Below are 23,008 nucleotides of genomic sequence, written 5' to 3' on the forward strand. Positions count from 1 at the left end.
ATTATAAATCACTAATAAATAGTCCTTTTGTTATTTTAGGTGATGTTTTAATTTTTAATAACTCACCAGTTATTAAAATTATTTTTTCACTATCGAACTGAAAACATAAGACCTATTTAATTACGTTCACGGTTGTCACTTTAATACTTTACTTTTACAAGAATATAGAGATACTTATTTGTATTTTGTATATGTTTTCTATGAGTTTTAATATCCCTAGAGAAAGTACAGGAAAACATCTTATGACTTGGTCCGATACAATATATGGCATTTACACATTCTCGCCTTAGAAGACATTTAAGATGATGATACATTTCGTAAATCGATTAATAGCAATTTTCATTATTTTTAAACATTTTATTTCGTTAATTTTAGTCATTAAGTCTGTTTTTTTACATCAATACAATGTCACCAAAGAAAGTGATATTCAGATATAATATAACCTTGACAAAAATAAACTTGTTTTTAATTTCGTAAGACTGTCATTAATGTGCCTGTGTGAATAAATAGTATACTACAATTTTTCCCCATTGTTATTTGGCAGTGCCAGAAAGATATTTTAGTATATTTTTAAATGACTAACCAAATGTGAAAAATTGTAATAAATTTATTAACAATTTAGCTTTATATTTAAATTTACAAATATGTTCTTATTATTTTTTTTCTCTAATTTTAATTTGCTTAAAACATTTTTATTCAATAAATATTACTAAAATACCCACGTCATATGTAACGAGAGTGTAGGTAACATTTGATATTTATGAAATTTATGAAGTAGCAATATTATTTTTTTATTGAAATCGTAGTATAAAAAATGGTGTTTTACTTAATGTTTAGTTAAATAATAATTTTACAAAAAATATCCTTTTAAAACGTTATGAAAAACAAGTGAACCAAGAACGATAGAGACGGTAGGTAGGTACCCAACTCAACAAAACAAATGTCCGATTCGTGCGCCCATTTCGTAAGTTCTTCGAACGATAACTTCGATCAACGCCCTTGTAAAAAATGTTATAATATATATTTGCTTTAAACAATTGTTTTTTACTGGTAGTCTATAAATAGTATACAGTTTATAGATATTGCACTTCTTCCAGAATTTGATGGTTTCCCAATAACTAATGAAGCAGTAGGCGAAAGGAATCAAGTTTCATTTTCTATTTTTTAAGTGTTTTAATGAGTGAAAATTTGTTGAAGATACATGGATCAAAATTGTTAACCTATCGCCATTTGAGTTCACTTATTCTCCAATATGACGAGATTTAAAGTTCACCTTTCACCGTAAATCCAGTGATTGTTTTTATCTTCAATGTGGAACTCGTCATTAAACCTGCGGGGCACCAATGCTTTCTCTGAAAGCGAATTGTATAATGGTGATAGCAAAGAATAAGAAACAAATGAACAAGACACAATTAAAGGGTATGGATTACAATTGGACCCCTGCTCCAGAGAGCCTAAATAACCAGGATGTAAGTGTTCCAAGGGCGGTGTTTATCCCTCACTCAAATTCCTTGCCATTTGAAGAAAGACGCGTCACATTGGAGCAACCTGTCAAGGTAACATTTTGAATTTCTCACTATGTCAAAATAATATCAATTTTAAGTTGTCTAAGCAAGAAAATGATACACATATATTTTAAAGCTAGTCTTAGTCCCCATATGTTTTGTCAAGTTCATTTATCTATTCATTAATAACTACTCACTACTATCCTGGTATATGATTCTGTTAGGAGATATATAACTCTGTTAGATTATATAAGGTTTTATTTATAAGGAAGCTAAGAAGCTCTATCAATTATAAATTTTAAAACTTAAAGAAAATATTTATTCAATAATGCTATTTGATTACTAACAACATATCTTCAGTTACCAATGAACTTGAACAGAAGCTTCCAAATCTTATTAGGTTATTATTTAACGAATGCAATTCATTTATAAAAATTTTAAGTATTAATTGCTGTTTCAAATAAGTAGATTTATAATAATGTGTTATTAATTAATCATATACATGAACACACATTTGTCTTAACATAAAATTGCTATTAAGTGATTTTTAGTCATAATTCATCCATATGCTCATAAAAAGTTCATAAATTATACTTTGCTATACATTGATGAATCGCCTGATTGTATTAATGTGTTTTGAAGTTGTTTTATTTAAAAATAGCTTGAAACATATTAATTAGATTATACATATATGGATATGGAAACATACAATCATATCAAAGTAATTTAATTTACAGTATGTTTGGAAAATATAATGTATATTACTTTATTATGAATGCAAGAATATTTCAAAATATAAGAGTTAAAGTTTTTCAAACTATTATACATTCTTTGTATTTAATCTTAGTGTGAATTTTTCTGATAAGATTATCTGCTTATTATGAAATCTATTGTTATCATGCATTTGATCTCAATTTCTTTATTCTCTATTATCAGGTATATTTATCTTATTTGAAATAAAAATGAAAGAAATTAAATAAGTTCTATAGTTTATTAAGTTTTTTGAAGACTTAAAAAGCCTTACAAGCAATAAGAGAATGATATGAATAAAAATACCTACCATACACATCATAATGACATAAGGTCTTATTTCAACAGACATTCCATAGTTAAATAATATTTTTACTATATTTATATTTATTTAAGTAAACCAAGAAAGACAAATAACCTAACAATGATAGTTACTTTGAGTAACTAAAGTTGCTATCAATAAACATAAAGACCAGGCACTACGTTCAAACAATGACTTCAGTAGTATTGCTCGTATAATATTTTTAACCAAATGATTGTTTCATACAATAGATATTTATTAGCTATATACAAATATAATGTGGTAACCCTTTATGTTTGCAAGAATGGTAGTAATTGTATTTAATTGAATTGAATTTTGAAGTGATATGAATTGAGCTCTTACATTATTCAAAGTGCAGGAACAGGAATTGAAATTATAAATATTGTATGTGAGTCTGAAACTACAATGTAGTTACTAACCCAGTCTTTGCTTGTTTTGGTTAATAATATGTATTAAAAACCCTGTTTTATATAAGGTGGTTTATGTACAAATATGTTATACTACACAAAGTTAAGAGGTCATAAAGTTAAAAGTGAAGTTACTAAATATTTTCTTAAAATTTATACTCCGAAATTTCAGTAAAAGGAGCAGTTAAAATTATTCAAAGAACAAAATTTATTTTAAATATAACTTTGACTTTAAAAGCCTTGGAATGAATTTGGAGTAAAGTAATACATACATAATATTATATACCATATTTTATAAATTGCTTTGAATCATAAGTGCAAAAAAAGCTGCTGTTTAAGGTATTTACCATTCATAAATATATTGAAAATAGTTTACTTGGTAGGCCTGTGTGCATGCCAGACTGGGTGAGTATTATCGACTCATCATACATCAAGCAGATCTATCTTAAATGGTTCTGTTTTAAGTTAAAAACAAGTCAGCCAGTGTAACTACAGCCACAAGGGACATACGATCTCAGTTTCCCATGGTGCAATGTTTATTTATGTAATAGTTCAAATTTCATATTGTCCATTATTTTTAAGCAGCGGTGACTACTACCCATCAGCAATTAGACCATCTACCTACATATGAGATTCCTTTATATAATAAAATCATTCAAATTTTATTTGTGTTGTAAAACCTCTTATTAGTATGCATATATACGAAATCTTGCCCCAAAGCTGCCTACACATTCACAAAAATATATTTTTTTAATATAAATTAAGACATCAGTGACTATTTGACTTTACAAAATGTCTAATAATTTAATAAGACTAAAAATGCTAATGATATCATTTTAGCAATATTCTATCAGTTTGTCCAAAACATTTTTAAATCTTGTGTCACATTATCTATATCAATATTATAAATTTGAAAGTAACTCTGTCTGTTTGTATGTTGCTCTTTCATGACCAAACCGCTGAACCGACTTTTATGAAAATTGGTATGAAGCAAAGTTGAATTCCAAGAAAGGACATAGCCTAAGTACTTGGTTTCCTGACACATGACAACTAACACTATAAAACGCAAGCGAAGCCGCGGGCGACTAATTGTATTTAATATGTCACAAGACATGAAAAAATAATAATAATAATAATAACATATATTTATTTATAACAATGTTTACGTTTAAAAATGGGAGCATTTCTTGCCCTGTTCGAGGTTTCCAATCTCGTCCTGTGCATTTATCTGTGAGGCACTTAATATTACGGTCAGGCACTCTTGAGCGTCGTCTTAGTCATCATGACCCGTGATACTCGAGACGGACAATTGTGCATTGACAATTAAATTTAATGAGATTAAATTGTGCTATTTCTAGCCACGCATCTGCTACGCTCTCGTAACGGAAGCTGATTCTTATCAGGTTTTATGTTATGGTTACAGGAAGTACACACATGTACAGGGATATCGTTATGAAATATTGCTTAGAATTATTTAAATTCAATATAAATATGTGTGATTGTTTAACTTTCGCTGATAAATCTTTTGTTTGTAATTTTTTTATTATGAACATTGTGCATTACGTTAAAAGATAATGATAAATAAATAAATGGATGTATTGACGAGTAAATTTCATGTCACCACTGTACCGAGAACCCACTGGTTAGAATGCGTGTATCATAGCCGATGATTGCCGATGGCTTAAACCCAGTTAACCACCACTGAGTTTTCATGTGCTTAATTAGAGCTTATAATTCATATCGTACCCGGCGGATTGGATTAAGACCATATTCCATTGAAATTCAGCCACATATGTATCCACCAACTCTCATTGGGATAGCGTGATTAGATCCAAAACCTTCTCTTCAAAGAAAGAGGAGGCCTCAGCCCAGCAGCGGGACATTTATAGCATACTACATTTATAGACTTATAGTATACTGCTACTATAAAGTAATAGCATAGCATCTTATTGCTGGGTTTGGTGTGCCTCTTTCCTTTTTTCAGTGTCCACAGGTGGCACTTTATTATTATTCGACACATGCAAGTTTCCTCTTGTGAATAAATTCACCAATAACGAACCAAACAGGAGAAATTATAAAGAGACATTGAGCACGTGAAATTTATCAGCAATTATGTGTTAATATTTAATTGCTCAAATCAGAGCTAAGTCGACTATATTATTTTTATTGTTCTCTATAATATAATAATAATGATAATAAATGTCTGTTACAGATTGGAAGAAATGTCTATCGTTCGTCTCCGTCACCAACGAATACAATATTCGAATGCAGGGTGTTATCGCGACACCATGCCACACTGTATTATGATAAAGGCCACTTTTACCTTGTGGTGAGTTCAATTATATACATTCTTTATTAATTTATAATATTTACATTGTCCCCAACCGGTGGCGTAGCTATCGTAAGGCAAGGTGGTGCAGTACCTAGGGCTCCGGAGTTCAGGGGGGCCTTTAAACTAAACATTAAGCTTCTATAGCTAGAAAATCACCACCCCGCGCACGAGATTTCTTTTTTGCTATCTATAAATTTAAAGGGTAATTATTAGTTAAAGAGGGATGGGAAAGAGTTGGTGAGGGCCCGATTCTTTTTCTATGCACCGAAGCCCTTGCCCACCTAGCTACGCCACCGCCCCCACCATATGCAGATGTGACATGTACCAACTTTACTTACACATAGTACTATTACGCTTGTGTTATATTTAATGAATTATTATTGACTTAACTATAAATTATATGCTTATCTTTAAGTTGTTTTTCTTAAGTGTACACTTATAGTCGCTATGGTCGTATTTTAAGATGACAAGTAATCGACTCTCGCTTCTTACGCCTACGACAGATTACGGGCCACACAACCTAATTCCGCAATCTGTGTTACGATTTCGTTGATTTGCATATTATACGACTGTATACTTATATGGCTTCTATGTACATATAAAACAATGCAGCATAATCTGATATGTCATTATTAAACTGTTGTACTCAAATCTTATATAAGTAATAGATATTATACAGATTAATAATAATTACTAAATATTTACTTCGACAATATTTTTTATTATAGTTTATATAAGAGTTTATTTAAAATATGGTATGTTTCTTTTTCGAGATCTTAGTAATTAAGGATGATATCAATGGAACAAGTTGGATGAGAGAGTTTACGTATAAAAAACTTTGATATACAAGATGCACATTACCCTATAAAACATTAGATATACTGGACTAAGTTTATTTATTTTCTTTCAAAATTGATTCGTTTATTCTTTATGTAGAGTTCTAATCCAAATCGCTTTTAGATCACGTTTTATTTGTATAGTTATCTTTTAATAGTTCTTATATAACACGAATTAAATGAAATTGTCTTAGTCCTAGAATTTACCTCTACGATTTTCGAATAAGGTCAACGCCTATTCTATTCACTGGGTCATTTCGAAATGAAAAGGCTATTTAATAATCAGTGAAGATTACGGCGGTCAGACGGATTGTATCTGAGTAATTCTCTTATAACAAATCCGTCGGATTATGAATAGACAAATAAAAAACTTAAATTAAGGTAGCTAAGTTCTTACTTTATACATCTTCAAGGAAATAATTTTGCTATAACTTTGACGACTCCTGTATATATACATTATAAGTGATAAAGTTACTCTTGTCTGTTCACTCTTAAAATATATTTTATTCAAGTAGGCTTTTACAAGTACTTTTGAATCGTCATTTAACAATCATATTAAGTGACGCTACCTATAATTTGGCATGGAGATAGCTTGAGTTCCCAAGAAGGACACAGGCTACTTTTTTTTAATTCACCCCTCGACGGGGTCAAATAAGGTTAAACGAGTTAAAAGCCGGAGTTTAAGCTAATATGTATATATATTACATATATATGAAATTCATGCTCGTATGTTATATTATTATAAAATAAACACGTTGCATCTTCTGATATAAGTTTTATGTATATTTGTTCAGTAGTTAGTCTTTACAAATAAGACGTCTCTTGATTTACTAGTACATATAGATAGTTTGAAGTTGTATGAATTAAAATAGTCAAACCCTAAAGCCTGTGTAATGTTTATTCTTTACACATCGAATGTCTGATAGACATGAAGTCGTATAAAGGCATTAAAACGCGATACGATACCTAATGTGCGCTGTATCGCTACGTGATTGTTGTTGTTATTGTAATATAAAATTACCATATTGTTATTTTGTTTTTTTCTTTTATAATAATGTGCACAGATTGATCTATATTAATGTTATAAATTTCAAAGAAACTCTTGTCTCTTATCGCTCTCTTAATCATAAACCACTGAAAAGAATTTGTTGAAATTTGGTATGAAGCAAATTTGAACTCTTAAGAAAGGAAATAGGCTAACTTTTGTTTACTTCTACCAGTTTATAATATTTTATAATAAATGTTTAATATATTAAATTTTAGATGTTATCTTATATATCAAAATCAAAATAAACTTTATTCAAGTGGGCTTTTGCAAGCACATTTGAATCGTCATTTAACAATTAAGTGAAGCAACCACCGGTTCGGCAAGTAGATTCTACCGATAAGATCCGGTAAGAAACTCAGTAGTTACTCTTTTTCAACATTTAAAAAAATACTAATAATAATACTTTTAAAATCGTCTGTCTTGATTATCAACGTACAGGTAATACCATTAAATCTGCACGCTGAAATTCGTTACACAAATTACATATTATTTTATAACGCAAGCTTAATCCAGCGGTGATTCTGTTAAATGACGATTCAAACGTGTGAGTGTACTTGAATAAGTATATTTTAATTTTGTTCCGCTAAGAACAGATTTTTTTATTAAGGGGTAATTTTGTATAACAACTGTAAATCAATCTTAATATCTTCAACTTCTTGTAAGTACCAAGTCATTTAAGATGGTCATTCAGTAATAACCATGGAGGTTTATTAGGGAATTAATTTATTTAAAAAAAAAAAAGATTTGATTGGATTAAAATTATTTAACCTTACTCAGATTGTATTAGTGGCTTCTATTGATCGTTTTAGAAAACATTGTCAAAGCTTTGACGGTCTTGATCACACGCTCACACTCCTTGCAAAGCTTGTTTCTATATAAATGATGTAATAATAATATTTGTTATACTCAGTATTATTATTTTTTTGGATATGATATTTAAACACAAGAATATTTTTTTGCTTTTGAATAGTCATAAAAAAATAGTACGATAAAAAAAACTTTTTTAAAATTAAAATAAATTACTTGCGTTGTGTATGCAATAACCCTTATGTACATTTTAAACTAGATGTGGTAGCTGGCCTACCACATCTATTGTTCGCGTAGTTTGTATCTACGTTTAACAGATAAGAAGGTACAGATAATTAAATCATAGCAGTGATTATTTTTATAGTTACCTACATCATAAATGCACTGGGACTTCTGACATGACCTCATTATGTATGATAGTCGCGCTGCTAGTACGATTGATAAATTCCTTTGTACTTATTATATTAACGGACACATGACTAGGGTTACCATGAATGATTTTATAATGATGTTAGCTGTGAGTCTCTATTACTATATACAATAACTCATGCGAAATATATATAACTATAGTCTAGTCCAATAACAAGCAAACAAAAACGACATTTAACATTATATTGACGCGTTATAATTGGTTGAATTTAATTTGCAAAAAAATATTCAGTTTGAACGTGTTATCGGAAATTTGGAATTAAAATGAAATGGATATATTTTATTAATGTAAATAATAATATTTTCATCAAGAACTCTTAGTAGTAGGTACTAATATATAACTGGGTTATTATGTGAAAAATTGTGTAAATTTAATTTTGATATTTTTTTGTGAGAAAAAAATATTTATCAAAATTGGTGGAGCCAATATAACAATAATTTAATTGTAGAAGTAATCTATGCCCTCTTGGGGCAAATAAAAGCCAAATAAAAAACAATAATTAAATAAAACAATTCGAATACGCGCAAATCAAAATTAACTCTTAACACTCATGTTAAATTAATAATTATGAAGCCCATATTTTGTCTTAGTTTTAAACTGACCAACGCATTTTTTTCCGCTTAAATTACGTTTTGTTTTAAATGTATAGAAAAACAGGAAAAAAACTAAATTTAATTTCCGGTCTTTAAATTTAATGATATTCTTCATACGTGGTTCATGGTTAAATTATTGGTAAAAACATTCAATTAGCAGCCTTCTAATTTTGAAATGCTCGATAGACAAGGCCTTCTAGCCTATTAAGGAGAGGAATTTTAGGCTTGCTTAACCACACTATTTCATTGTGCATTTGAAGATTTTCATCACCGAACGCTATGAATGTGAAAAAAGAAAATAAGCTGATTATGTTATTAAAACTAATTTCGTGTCGTTTTCAAAAATATTGTCTATCTGTATTGGAACCTTCTACCTTTGTATTAAATTTCTTCAGCCCATACATCTTATTAAATGATTAAAACAAATACTACTTCGTAATATTTACTCAGCGTTTATGTTCCTTAATATTTAGTATAGGATGTTTTTGTATATTTGTATGTTTCCAATTATATAGAAAGTCATGAGCAATTAAACAACATTGCACCAAGTTTTAACTGTTTAAGATAATTGTAAAAAGTTTTGTAACAAACTCGTTTTAATAAGAACAGTTTCCAATTGTCCTTTCTTGAAGACTCCGCTTTAGGTTGTGTAACTACAGACAGGGACGTAACAACATAGTTGCCAAGGTTACGTGACGTATACGCGATGGAAGGGATAGGTTATGGGCTAGTAACTACTTATCATCTGGTAAACAAATTGTCTGTCTGTATCATCTATATTAATTAATATTATAAATGTGAAAGTAACTCTGTTTGTCTGTCTGTGTGTTGCTCTTTCACGACCAAACTAATGAACCGATTTTCATGAAATTTGGTGTGAAGCAAACTTAAAATTCAAGGAACGATATAGGCTACGTTTTTAGCCTTATACATGACAACCAACCCTGTAAGCGCGAGCGAAGTCGCGGGCATCAACTAGTTTTAAATTTAAAAAAAAAAGTTTGATTTAATATTCGTTCGTCTCCAACAAATAAGGGATAACCTACACATGAATATCTCGGAATCAATGCTACGAAGAGAACAATAGACAAATACGTGATGCTGGCTTGTTCTTGGTCACTCCGATCTCGAAACACAATCAGTAGAAAGCGAATCATGCAAAAATCATTTCAATACATTCTTTATATATGTACGTGTATACTCTTTATTATTGTGTTCGCATACATATCGTTTAGTTGTGTGAGATTATTTGTAATTGTATTTGTGATGGTGTAATCTGACTATTTATAAAGTTGTTTCAGTATTTATTTGTACTAATCGATAGTATATTTATATATTGTTTTTAAATTAATAAGCATTCGTGTTTCAATGGTAATAATTGTTTATGGTGTTATATTTTATTAAACAAATGTTTTATTTATTTTTGTTATAACTTGAAGTATTTTCATTTCTTTTTACGTTCTATTAAAATCAAATAGTCCTTTAAATATAATATGGATTTGGAATTATACTCGTTACTTAATAGCAGTCGATTTCCAGACTCCAGATATTCTTACAGGCTGTAATTGAATGTGTATAATTTAAGTATTTAATGTAGCGACTAAATGAGCTACCGTATTGACATGTTACACAAGTAGCCTACGCGTGCACGCGGTGTGCCAAATTAAAACAGGTTTAACATCCTTATTAATTGATGTAACGCTACACCACGGGCGTCCGACTCGCTAACGCACGTAACTTAGTATGTTATATTATATTAAATATTTGATATATTGCTAGCTAGCTGTGAGCGAGACTTAAATTTTTTATATAATTCTGAAATAAAAGTGGCCTAAGATATTCCTTATTACGTCTATCTGAAAGTAAAAGTCCCGTCAAAATCGGCCCAGCCTTTCCAGTGATAAAGAGACAAACAGATAGAAAAGCAAAAATTGTATTAAAATTATATTTTGGAATATGTACCCTGAATACATGTGCGTTAATTAAAAAGCGGTTATTTTATTATTACAAACAGACACTCCAATTTTATTTTATGTATAGATGTTTTATGTAAGTTGGAGCTTATTGTTATTGAAAATGCTTTTGTGCAGCTTTCTTACTGTAAACGAGGCTGTGTTCTGGTCGAATGCTATGCTACAATAATTTAAAAGAATACATTGAATGCTATGTTATTATTATTTACCATATAAGGGAGTAGGACTACTCGCGAAGGCCTCATAGATGGAGGTTTTATATTACCAATGCAGCTGTAACGCTCCAACGGTTTGCACCTGTAGGCTTCCTTAAAGATGGCTTAGGGTTCTAAGTACAGGATATTGAGTGCGGGTTAAAAGATTTAGATTTCCATTAAAAATAAATTAACTATGTATCTTGTCAAAGATTGTAAGGACTCTCCTTTTTTACCACGTTTAGTAATGATTGTCTGGGTAACCCGTGTCCTAAAGCTTGAAGCGGCAGTGATATATACCAAGAGTTCTATACAGTTCAGTTCAAAGATTTGCCATTGCAAAGGTATTTTGATATCGGGAATAGTGATTTCATTTACTATTTTGTTTTTTTTTTTTTTATTATATTTTGCAATCACAGTCGAAACGTAACGTACGTTTGACGTAACAGAGTTCCATAAACAAAGATTTGTTGACATCTTAAACCACGTACGAAATTACTTTGTCTATAAAAGACAATGAAATGACCTGCGTTTTCGCAACCTAGTCAAAACTACTTCGTTTTCGTGATCAGAATGACCAAAGCTGTAAATTAAAGTAGTTATTATGTGTACGCACGTGTACAGATGTTTTCATGTAAGATTACATCACGAGAAACAAAAATCATGTAATGCGTAAAGGTTATAGGAAATGGGTTCCAAAGTTTCGGATGTGTATGATTTACGTCATACGAGTATTTGTCGGACGATGGTGACTTTAGTGTCTGTTTGTTCAGGACAACCAAAGCAGCAACGGCACATTTGTCAACAACAATCGGTACACGCTGGCGAAGGAGCCGCATGAGGTATTCTCCGGGGATATAGTCCAGTTCGGCATTCCCGTCGTCGAGAATGCCGGTAATTCAGAAAAGGTAATTTTTATTTATTAATACATATGTATTTTTAAGTTATCCAAAACTTAATGAGATAAAATTAACATCCTGTAAATGATAATGATAACATGAATGCTAAGGCTTTCTCTCCTATTGAGAAAGTTTGGAGTTAGTCTGTCATACTGCGTTCATGATTGATGCAGACTCATGCAGGTTTCCTCACGATATTTTTTCTGCGTTGAGCGCGAGATTACTTATATAAACTTATAAAGAAAGCACGAATTTTTTTTTATTGTATAGTTTGGCGGACGAGCATATGGGCCACCTGATGGAAAGTGGTCACCATCACCCATAGACAATGACGCTGTAAGAAATATCAATTACTCCTTACATTGCCAATGTGCCACCAACCTTGGGATCTAAGATGTTATGTCCCTTGTGCCTGTAGTTACACTGGCTACCTCACCCTTCAAACCGGAACACAACAATACTGAGTACTTTTATTTGGCGGTAGAATAACCGGTGAGTGGGTGGTACCTACCCAGACGGGCACGCACAAATCCCTACCACCAAGTTAAGAATTAAGCACACCATAAACTCCATGCCATATTTCATTTCTTTCAGAGATACTCTTATTTGTGGTTTCAAATCTTGCAGTAAAAAAATATTAATTTAAAAGATACTATAGTAAAAACTTTAAGTAATAAGTTTTTTGCTTGTATAAATGTATTTCACGCACGATTTGCGTCGAAAATAAACTACATCGACCACTGAAACATGTTTTTATCTATTTTTCAGAACACGTTTCCCCCCGTCGTCGCCCTCCTCAAACTCTACCACCCCGATGGCCAGGAGGCGAAATTGTCGTTCAATCCCGCCATGACGACCCCACTGCATCTCAAAGAGTTATACCAATTAAACAATTTCGTTCAGGTACAATTAAGTAGTTTAGTTTAGTAACAACTTTGTTTTGTTTCTACAGTGATTTTCTTGCTTGGAAATTACTGGCCATTATGTAAGATCGATTATTTTAATAAGCTTCTATTAGGTCCCAGCTATTAGTTATTCGTAATAAGTACGTGTAGATGAAATCGTTCAACTTAATTTTAAATCAATTTCACAGAAAGTACATAAGAGGATTTTTTTATATATATTTTTGGCACTGGGTGTCAATCAAATTGGCACTCTTAAGATTTAATGTACAAGAACATTAATATATGTTTGTAAATTTCCCACTGCTAGGCTAAGACCTCCTCTCCGTTCGAGGAGAAGCTTAGGACCATATTCCAACACGTGTCTCTAATGCGGGCTGGTTCATTCACATGGGGCACAATTTCGTTGAAATTAGACACATGTAGGTTTCCCCATAAATAAATAAATAAATAAATATGAGACAACATCACATACATTACTCTGATCCCAATGTAAGTAGCTGAAGCACTTGTGTTATGGAAATCAGAAGTAACGACGGTACCACAAACACCCAGACCCGAGACAACATAGAAAACTAATGGTAATCTACATCGACTCGGCCGAGAATCGAACCCGGGACTTCAGAGTGGCGTACCCATGTAAACCGGTGTACACACCACTCGACCATGGAGGTCGTTGGACCATGATGTTTTCTTTCACCGCCGAGCTCAAGCTGAATTATTAACAAAAATTAAGCACATGAAAATTCAGTGGTGCTTGCCTTGGTTTGAACCCACAATCATCGGTGAGAGGATGTACGCGTTCCTACCACCGGGTCATCTCGGGTCTGGTGTCGGAAGCTTTAGTATACGAATTAGATATGTAATGTTCTTTGAAATCTTCAACTAACTCCCGAACCCCGTGCTCGTTGCAGGAAGCGATCCAACGCGAGGCGTCGCTGGAGAGCCGGATGCGCACGCTGCGCGAGTGCGTGGAGCGCACGCGCGCCGAGGCGGCCGCGTCGTGGGAGCTGTTCGTGGGCGAGCAGCGCCTGCTCATGCGCGTGCACACCATGGAGGCCATGCTGGCCGCCGGCAAGAACCCCGACGCGCACCACGTGGCGCAGCTGCTCACCGACAAGCGCAACTACCAGGTGCGCGCGCGCCGCACGAGTGCCGAAACCAACTCACATTCGTTATCTAATAATTATGAGAGAGTTAGGTCCCAGTATACGTCATTAGTCATGTAAAATTTGACAAACTGTGTTTACGAAATTTCATGATTATGGGTTGAGAAGTCAAGAATTGAAGTCAAAACAAACATTGCTCTCATTTATAATATAAATAATGAATATAGAATCGATCGAACACCAAAAGTGAACATTTCGGCCTACATCTATGTATACGACAGGCAATGGCCAGTCGTATATACAGGTGTAGGCCGAAATGTTCGTTTTATATATTATTTATTATACATTAGTATATATTATTTAATAATAAATAGAAAAAAAAAATCAGTGTGGGCCACGTCTACCAAGAAGACGACAAAAATGATTTCCAGCGAAGATCTGCTGATGTTTAGTATAATATATAAATTAGTATAAAAAAACAGAGACAGGCAAATGGCCTGTCGTATATATAGATGTACGTATGTGGCCGGTGCTGTGTGTAACGTGTGGTGGTGTGCAGGAGGTGGCGCAGGAGAGCCTGCGCACGGCGCACGAGCAGCGTCTGGCGCTGGAGGAGTCGCTGGAGCGGCGCAGTCGCGAGGCGGCCGCGCTGCACCACCACAACTACGCGCTGCGCCTCGCCGCCTCCGACGCGCTGCAGGAGCTGCAGGTACCGCCCCCACTCCGACCTCCGCTAAATATGCTATTTGACAATGCGAAAAATAAATTGTGAATTATTGTAATCAGTGTATATGATGAGTTAAAAATGGTTATTTACTAACGAAACTTGAAAATAATTTATTCAAAATTTCATAAATTAAAATGCATTTTTTTCAACGTTTGTCACGTGACACAAAACGCTCCTGATTGGCCGGGCTTATGATAAGTCACTTTCTTGTAAACTTTGCTTTTCTACTATATATACCACGGATTAAAATACAGCAAAGTGACGTCACCGACTCCATTGCAGCGCCATGTTGTCCAAGTAGCGTTTTCGCGCGTTATTTAAATATGGAATTTTTAATATGATATTTTTCGGCAAATATGTACTAGAAATAAGTAAATCAACTTTTACTGGGTTCCTTGACCTCTACTAAATAATATAAAAAGGGATTTTAAAAACCAGTCAAATAGCCTATTAATACTGAAGTCGACTATATTTATATTTGAAACTTACATACAAAGCACCCTCTATAAATGTAATATTTCGTCATTTAGAAATTAGCAGCCCGTTGTGACCGTAAGATGTGTGCAGCGCGCCTGGCCGTCGCTGCGGCTGAAGAGAGGGAGCAAACATTAAGGAAGCACCTGCCTCTTGCTGTGAGTACACACGAGTGTTATACTTTGTTAACTTATATTATATTAAACTAAACCAAAGTATAAAGCATGTGATAATGGGCTCCGATTATCAGATCATGCGCCGTCTTCCCGGCAACGGGAATTTCTGTCTATGAATACATGTTGACGTTGTTTTTTGGTGTTGGTTAATTATTGTGATAGTGATTTGACTTAATGATTAGTTTCATAGTCAGCAGAAAGTGAGGACATTTTTTTTTTAAATAAATGGGTCGATACAGTTTTATTGAAACAATAATTTTGCAAAACATTGTTGATACCTTGAAATAAAACTAGTTATAACGGATTTGAATCGCGTATATTCATTATTTTTGACATCCCGACGTTTCGAGCAATGTTGTAAAGTGCGATTCAAATCCGTTATAACTAGTTTTATTTCAATGTGTAATAATCGCGAAAATTTAAGACAACATTATTGTTGATACCGTCATTTTCGATTACGATGACAAGGTTCCATCCCTTTGCTTTGATGTAGTACGCTGATGATTAGTATTTATTAATTTATATTTTATCTTTACAAATATAATTAAAAATTAACTTAAAGAATCACGTTGTTTAAGTTAATTTTTAATTATATTTTAAGTTTTATTTTCTCAGTGTCTCTTAATATATTTTTTTAATACTTGACATAAGGTATTTATCAAATGATTCGTGAAATTATTTATACTAATAATAAGAATATAATAAAGCCCTTTTATTCCGAATTACAGTACAAATACAAAACAATACAATATAGATTTATTTATTTATATGTATGTCACGCAGTTCGGCGAGCCTCTTGGCATAGACCTCCTCCAGCTCTCTCCATTGAGCTCGATCCTCTTATCGACTGTAGTCAAAAATGGTCCCAGGGTTAGTCGGATATCGTCACTCCATCTACTCTTTGGACGCTCTGGTGTTCTCTCTAGGATACCAAAGAGTCACCTGTTGGTCACTTGAGAGTCACTTGTTTAACTTGCAGTGCAACATGTGTCCTGTACAGCTCCATCTTAGATGCTCTATGCGAGATATGATATCCGTAACTTTAGTCTTTCTTCTAATTTCCTCATTTCTGATCCTATCACTCTAAGGGTTCTCCTTCTGACTCTGGTTTAACACTGATTTTGCTTTCTTTGTTTATGGACTTGATTATTTCTATGTAGACCTCTTCCACGCCTTGTTTCCTTAGACTCTGCCAGATAAATGTATGTTTTAAATTATCAAATGCTTTGGAGTAGTCTATAAAGCAGATATACAGTATCTTCTGGTATACATTGTATTTTTCCAAGACTTGTTTAATTGTGTGGACCACATGGTCTATGGTGCTGTAGTTGTTTCTGAATCCTGCCTGCTCAATCGGTTGGTTTTCATCTAAGACATTTGTTATCCTTTCTAAAATTATTGCGAAGACTTTGCAAACATTTGATATTAGGCTGATTGGTTTATAGTTGCCGATGTCATATTTATTCCCTTTATTATGAAGGAGAATGATATGTGATTCATTCCACTGTTGTGGGATGACGCCTGTTGTTATTATGTCATTGAATAGCTTGGTTAGGATTGGAGCTATTTCTTCTTCGGTGCCTCTGATTAGCTCATTTGGTATATTGTCGGGATCTGGAGCTTTTAGTAGCTTCTGTGACGCTATGGCCTTTTGTACTTCTTGCACTAGTAATGGTGGGGCTGTTGTGTAGCTTGTATGGGGCTCATTTTTGGCATTCAGTGAATTCATTTACTGATGAATAAAGACTGACATCTTCACGTTTAGTAAATCAATGTATTTCTATAAAACGATTTATATTATAAATTATCTCGATTAGATATTCAATCGATTGATTTTGTAGATTATTTTCATATCTAGAAATTAATTAATGCAAACTTCAATATAATATCTTAATGATTAATTATTATATTTTTGAAAATGATAATAATAAACTAGCGTTATTTCCGACTTCGTGCGGGTAAAATGAGTTATTTTAAGTTTCATCGTTATAATCGGTAAGAATACTTTACAAATTTTAAAAGGTTATATTTCTCACCACACATTTAAAATTAAATTTTTATTATTTTTGACAAATATTAACACTTTGTTATCATGAAACTAAACTATAAATACGTTATATTAGATATGTCTTTATAATTAATAACAAAATATAGATATATCCTGCGGTAACGTTCCTGGAGATCCCACTAATTTGTCGTACAAGTTTTTTGTAACTTTTATATTTTTGATACCGTTCCTTTTAAAAGTTCTTGTCTAATATTTTTGTCTCCGACTCATATTAAGTCCAAAAATAGCATATTATTATAATATACCTACTATAATTGCCTCTGTTCGACATGAAGATACAACTAAAATGCTACTAAAATAAAATGAAATCTCCTTATTAATTGTGATAGTAGTTTTAACGTGAAGCCGGAAACAACACTTACCTTTACAATATTAGTATGATAACATAATCGATAAGTGTGATGCACGGTATAATAGAATATTTGGCATTTGATTTCAGTACTCTGTGCAAAACGGCGAAGCGAAGATGCTAGTGGTGAGCACGGACAGCAACAAGCTGCAGGAGGCCAAGCGCAACGGGTCGCTGGAGGACGCCGTGCGCGCGCTGCCCGACTACATCAAGCTGCTGCTGCCGCAACACCTGCTCAATAAGGTCGGACCCACACTCACGCCCCTCATCACTTCTAATACCGTGAAGCCCCCTCTGACCGATGTTGCCATTCTCAACGACAGCAGCCTGTAAATTCCCACTGCTGGGCTAAAGGCCTCCTCTCCCTTTGAGGAGAAGGTTTGGAACATATTCCACCACGCTGTTCCAATGCGGGTTGGTGGAATGCACATGCGGCAGAATTTCTATGAAATTTGTCACATGCAGGTTTCCTCACGATGTTTTCCTTCACCGCTGAGCACGACATGAATTATAAAGACAAATTAAGCACATGAATCAGCGGTGCTTGCCTGGGTTTGAACCCGCCGTCATCGGTTAAGATGCACGCATTCTAACCACTCGATTTGTCTCGAGAAGATCATCTGCCTAACAAGTTTTAATTATAAACAATGAATAAAATGCAAGTTCAGATTTGTGTACAGAAATAACACTCTATTTCCGCATTTTCAATAAAATAGATTGATAATATTTAATGGCAGAAGAAGTCAAAAACATTTTGTCTAAATTTTGATTTTATTAGCTAGTCTTTCTCGAGAATTATTATCATCCCAATTATAAAAACTCTAATACTGATAAGCACATTAGTTTTCAGAGTTACAGAGGAAGGGAATAAACCCTTTCCTTGTCTTTTCCTCCTTTATAAGTATTTGATATCGTCAGCGCAAAGGAAGAAAAGCTTAAACGCCAAATGGATTTATCGGGACTTGAGATTTAAAATAAAAACTTTAAACCTTATAACGTATATATATTAACGGTTTTAATTTTAAATCTCATTTCTCCTTTCCACTGATGTTATTTGAACAATTCACATTATTTACCCATAGCCAGTTGTCAATTAACATAAAAATCATACTATGCCATGAGATTATTATTGATTAAAATTTTATATTCGTTTTAGGTGGGCATTAAGGCGATATCCGCTGAAGGAAAGTCAGCAAAAGAATTCGAACTAATTTTGAAGCAAAATAATATATATAATTTCGAAGAAAGAGGTACGTTTATTTTTAATATCAGATTTGTTTCTTTAGCCTTACATATAATACAATTGTAATTATTGTCTAGTTTGAAAATATTGTAATACTAAATATTATATTTTGGGTATTTCATTCATTAGAACTAATAAAAAACAAGAATGTAGTAATGTATTATTGATGCTAAAATAAATAAAAATGCTAAAATTCTTTATTTTGCAATAATCCCAACAATGAATACAAATAAGACAGGTATACTTTTTATACCAGCAATAATTTAGATTATTTTAGATATTATAATCACAATACTATAGAGAGTTATACATACAAAATTAAATATTACATATTCTTTTTACAGAAAAGCAGCAAACGGAGGAGGGCAGTGTCGGAGGCAGTGGGGAGAAGCCTGGTGAATCAGATCTTTGTACTGACGACGAGAAGCATTCGAGGCTTAACCATGGTAATATTAGCGTTATGTACAGGTTTTTGGTTTTACTGTTATATAAAAACGTCTTAATACGTATAATAAACTGAGTTCCTCTATCTAAATTTCCTCTTGAAATTATGTCTTTTTTTACAGATACAACTGTTCACGAAGTGGAGAGTATGGGCACTTTAGATGGTGAAATTCGTCCTGATAACAATGCCAACTCTACTTATAGCGAACCTGACATTAAAGAAGATTCTCCGGTTAGTACTTGGTTAAAAATTGACCACAGTTTTTTTTAATAAAAAATACATTTTTACTAATCATGAAATAATTTCAATAAAGGGCTAATTATATTGTTGTAAAAGATAAGTCGGGTTAGGAAAGTTTAATAGTTACAATTGTAATGATAAATAATATACAGTACAGTAAAATTTTACTGATCATTAAAAGCGAAACATAAATATATTTTGCGTGCGTGTTGATCCGCAGGGCAAGGGCGGCGTCGAATACGCCAACATCCTGCGCGTGATGGCCGGACTCAACGAGGAGATAAAGGCTCTCCGGGAGCGAGTGAGCGCCTGCACGGCCGAGAACGACAAGCTGCGCGACGTGCGCGACGAGCTGCTGGCCGCGCAGCACGAGCCGCGCGCGCACGACGACGACGACGTCGCCACCTACCGCGCGCGCCTCGCCGACCTGCAGGTAACCTGTTTACTGATACGTTTCACCTGCTTTTTAAATATTCTGTGCAATGAGCAATTAGTATTTTTTTCTGATAACTGTTTCAGGAGCAACTCACGAAATCGACAGTTGCGGAGGAGGCGAAGGTCGCAGAGATTCAGCGGCTCGCGACGAACGCGGCCGAGATGCAGGCCGAGCTCGCGTTCCGGCCGACGCGCGCCGACATCGACGACCTGACGGCGGTCGTGGGCAAGCTGCGCGCCGACCTGCTGTCGCGCGACCAGCAGATCGAGCGCCTGCAGGCCGCCCTGCACGAGCACAGGGACAAGGTCGACAGGGCCGTCGAGACGTCCACCTCGCTCGAGGACCTCCGCGTCGCCGTCGACGACACCATCGACGAGAAGCAGATCTCCGCCAAGATCGACGAGATGTTCAACATCGACGACGACGACGACGACGACGAGGACGAGGAGACCGATTCCGCGGTCACCGAAATCGACAAGGAGGACGGCGCGGCCGGCCCGCGGCCCGACGCGGGCGGCGCCAGCGACTACCTGAGACTCGACGACGAGGAGCGGCTGCAGGTCACCATGCAGAACGGGACCCTGCACGCCCTCGAGGAGGAGTTGGTGCGAGCCAAAGAGAGATGGGCCGAGGTGTGCGCCGAGCGGGCGCGCTTGGCTGCGCAGCTGGCGACGGTGCAGAACAAGCCGCTCCGCCTGGACCTGTCGCACGCGGTGGCGCTGGCGGTGCCGGTGCTGCTGGCCTGCCTCTACTACCTGCTGCTGCCCTACGTCTCCTGATGGACCGCCACGTGGGACCCGCCCGGTTACGCGTAGCCCCGACGTTCGCCTGCGACGGTCGGCCGGGCGTCGCGGTGGGACACTTGAAGTTCAAACTTTGCTCACTAATCTTCTATCTTTTTTTATCGAGAAATATAATTGAATTTCGAAAGCGAGCTTCCGCAACGATATCGACTCGCTCGGCCTCGGCGCCGTCGGGGCGTCGCGAGTTATAGACGTTATCGACCGAGGGTTAAAGATATTTATGAATTAGAATAATTTAAAATATATTTTAAAAGTTACGATAGGTATTTGATTATCGTCGGCCGCCGCCTCGCCGACGGCGTGGGGCGGGGCGGGGCTGCGGGCGGCTCGCTGAGCTCGCACCGGAAGTGCCATGTTGAAGTGTGAGTGGCGTCGCGACGCCGCGCCGGTCGATTCACGTTGTTAACGCATGTAAGATACTAGTGTTGTTTTTGTAAAAAGCGTCGATATCCTATTGATAAATATAAATTTGTTGTTGATCGATATCTGCCATAATAAATAACTGTACATTTTAATCTTAAGGCCTAATGACTGTCTTGAGTTTTATTAGGTATTATATTGTGCGACGTATATAAATAAATTTTCAGTCGTACGATATAGAAGTGGAGACCGATTTTCCCATTTGAAACATCAAAGGTATCCTGGATAGTGTGTTCATCGTTACGTATGTAGGGTTGTGTCACCGATCGCTGGACCGCAGCTGAACCATAACACGTTCTTACTCTGCTTTCGAGAGCTACACATATCACTTTGTATAGGTTTACGAGATAACGAGGTGCGGGCATTCGTTCATATATTTGGCAGGCAGATTTCTTCGAATAATTTGCATTTTTCTAGTCTTTAGAAACGACGTAGATATTGTTGCATGACATTTGGCGCTCGCGACCGCCGTATGGCTCAGCTCCGTAACTGCTTCTCGTGTTTAAAATTATGAAGTAGTTCATTTTTGTTTGGATTTGTGGTATTCGAGAATTGGTTTATATATTATTCTAGCTGAGTACGGCAAATAGCCTAAGGCGGAGCCCTCATGTTCTGATTTATTTATACTTCTATTAAGCACCGATATACGCAGCTATAAGTGTTTCGTAGATTTTGATACTTTGAAATAATAAAATGGGAGATTATTTGGTTAAAGTAGCATTACTCGCAGCATAGCTTTTGTCAGGTTTGCACATTGGTTCGGTGAGAGTTTAAGTTTGGTCCAAGTTTCTTTGTAGAGCGTTTGTTCACCGAGTATGGGGTTCTAGCGGTGCCTCGAGGCGACAGTCTCGCCTGGCGCTAGTGATCTGCGAGCTTGGTTGCATGAGATCGCTTTGCTCTGTGATGTGAAGGCCAATAGATAATTTGTAACAAACGTATAACTAACAAATTTTTAATTATATCCCTAGATTAACTGTAACTATACCACGTTGAATCACTATCTTATAAAGAAAATATTTATTATTTTATTGTTGCACTGATTTTGTTACGTTCAATGTTTTATTTTGTGTTTAAACCACCTTATTGTAAATAAATCGTATCTTACTACCTATGTTTAGTTTCTTGCTGTCGAAGACTTTATGTTGTATTTTATGGAGTAAATAAAGCATTCAATGTGGATGTACTGATAAATTTATTGGAAATAATATTGATTTGTTTAAAAAATATATGTCTTTTTGTTCACGACTATTTACCCTATTAATGACATACGTATAATATATTTATTTTAAAAGGAACTAATTAGATATTTGAATCGAAATACATTGTCATTTTTCCACACTATGTAACAATTAAAAAATAAGTAAGAAAAAAAAATCAGAGTTGACTATATCTCGTCATAAAAAGTCTGTGGGTGGATTTTTAATTAATATTGGTAACACTAGACTCATCTTGTACCAACCCTCCGAATTTGACCTCTGTAAGTTAATGATATCCAGAGCATTGTTAAATAAATATTTTCA

General features: G+C 34.7%; 1 protein-coding gene across 7 annotated transcripts; it reads left to right on the forward strand.

The window, feature by feature from the left end:
* The first annotated feature begins 757 nt into the window (after window positions 1–757).
* Window positions 758–22,729, forward strand: LOC124534047 (sarcolemmal membrane-associated protein). Of its 7 annotated transcripts, none has more exons than XM_047109687.1 (14): window positions 758–915; window positions 1,098–1,556; window positions 5,197–5,313; window positions 11,971–12,105; window positions 12,865–12,999; window positions 13,913–14,131; window positions 14,667–14,816; window positions 15,365–15,466; window positions 17,992–18,144; window positions 19,058–19,151; window positions 19,489–19,590; window positions 19,711–19,820; window positions 20,050–20,262; window positions 20,349–22,729. In XM_047109687.1, exons 2-14 carry the CDS (start codon window positions 1,344–1,346, stop codon window positions 21,042–21,044), a joined length of 2,439 nt encoding a protein of 812 aa, XP_046965643.1. In that variant the 5' UTR covers window positions 758–915; window positions 1,098–1,343; the 3' UTR covers window positions 21,045–22,729. The 7 variants fall into 7 exon arrangements, with proteins under 7 accessions (XP_046965643.1, XP_046965645.1, XP_046965644.1 ...); XM_047109689.1 differs by having other exon boundaries at window positions 759–915; window positions 1,198–1,556; XM_047109688.1 differs by having other exon boundaries at window positions 762–911.
* Window positions 22,730–23,008: the final 279 nt, after the last annotated feature.

The sequence above is a fragment of the Vanessa cardui genome, chromosome 12 (assembly GCF_905220365.1).
Source record: "Vanessa cardui chromosome 12, ilVanCard2.1, whole genome shotgun sequence".
Classification (NCBI taxonomy): domain Eukaryota; kingdom Metazoa; phylum Arthropoda; class Insecta; order Lepidoptera; family Nymphalidae; genus Vanessa; species Vanessa cardui.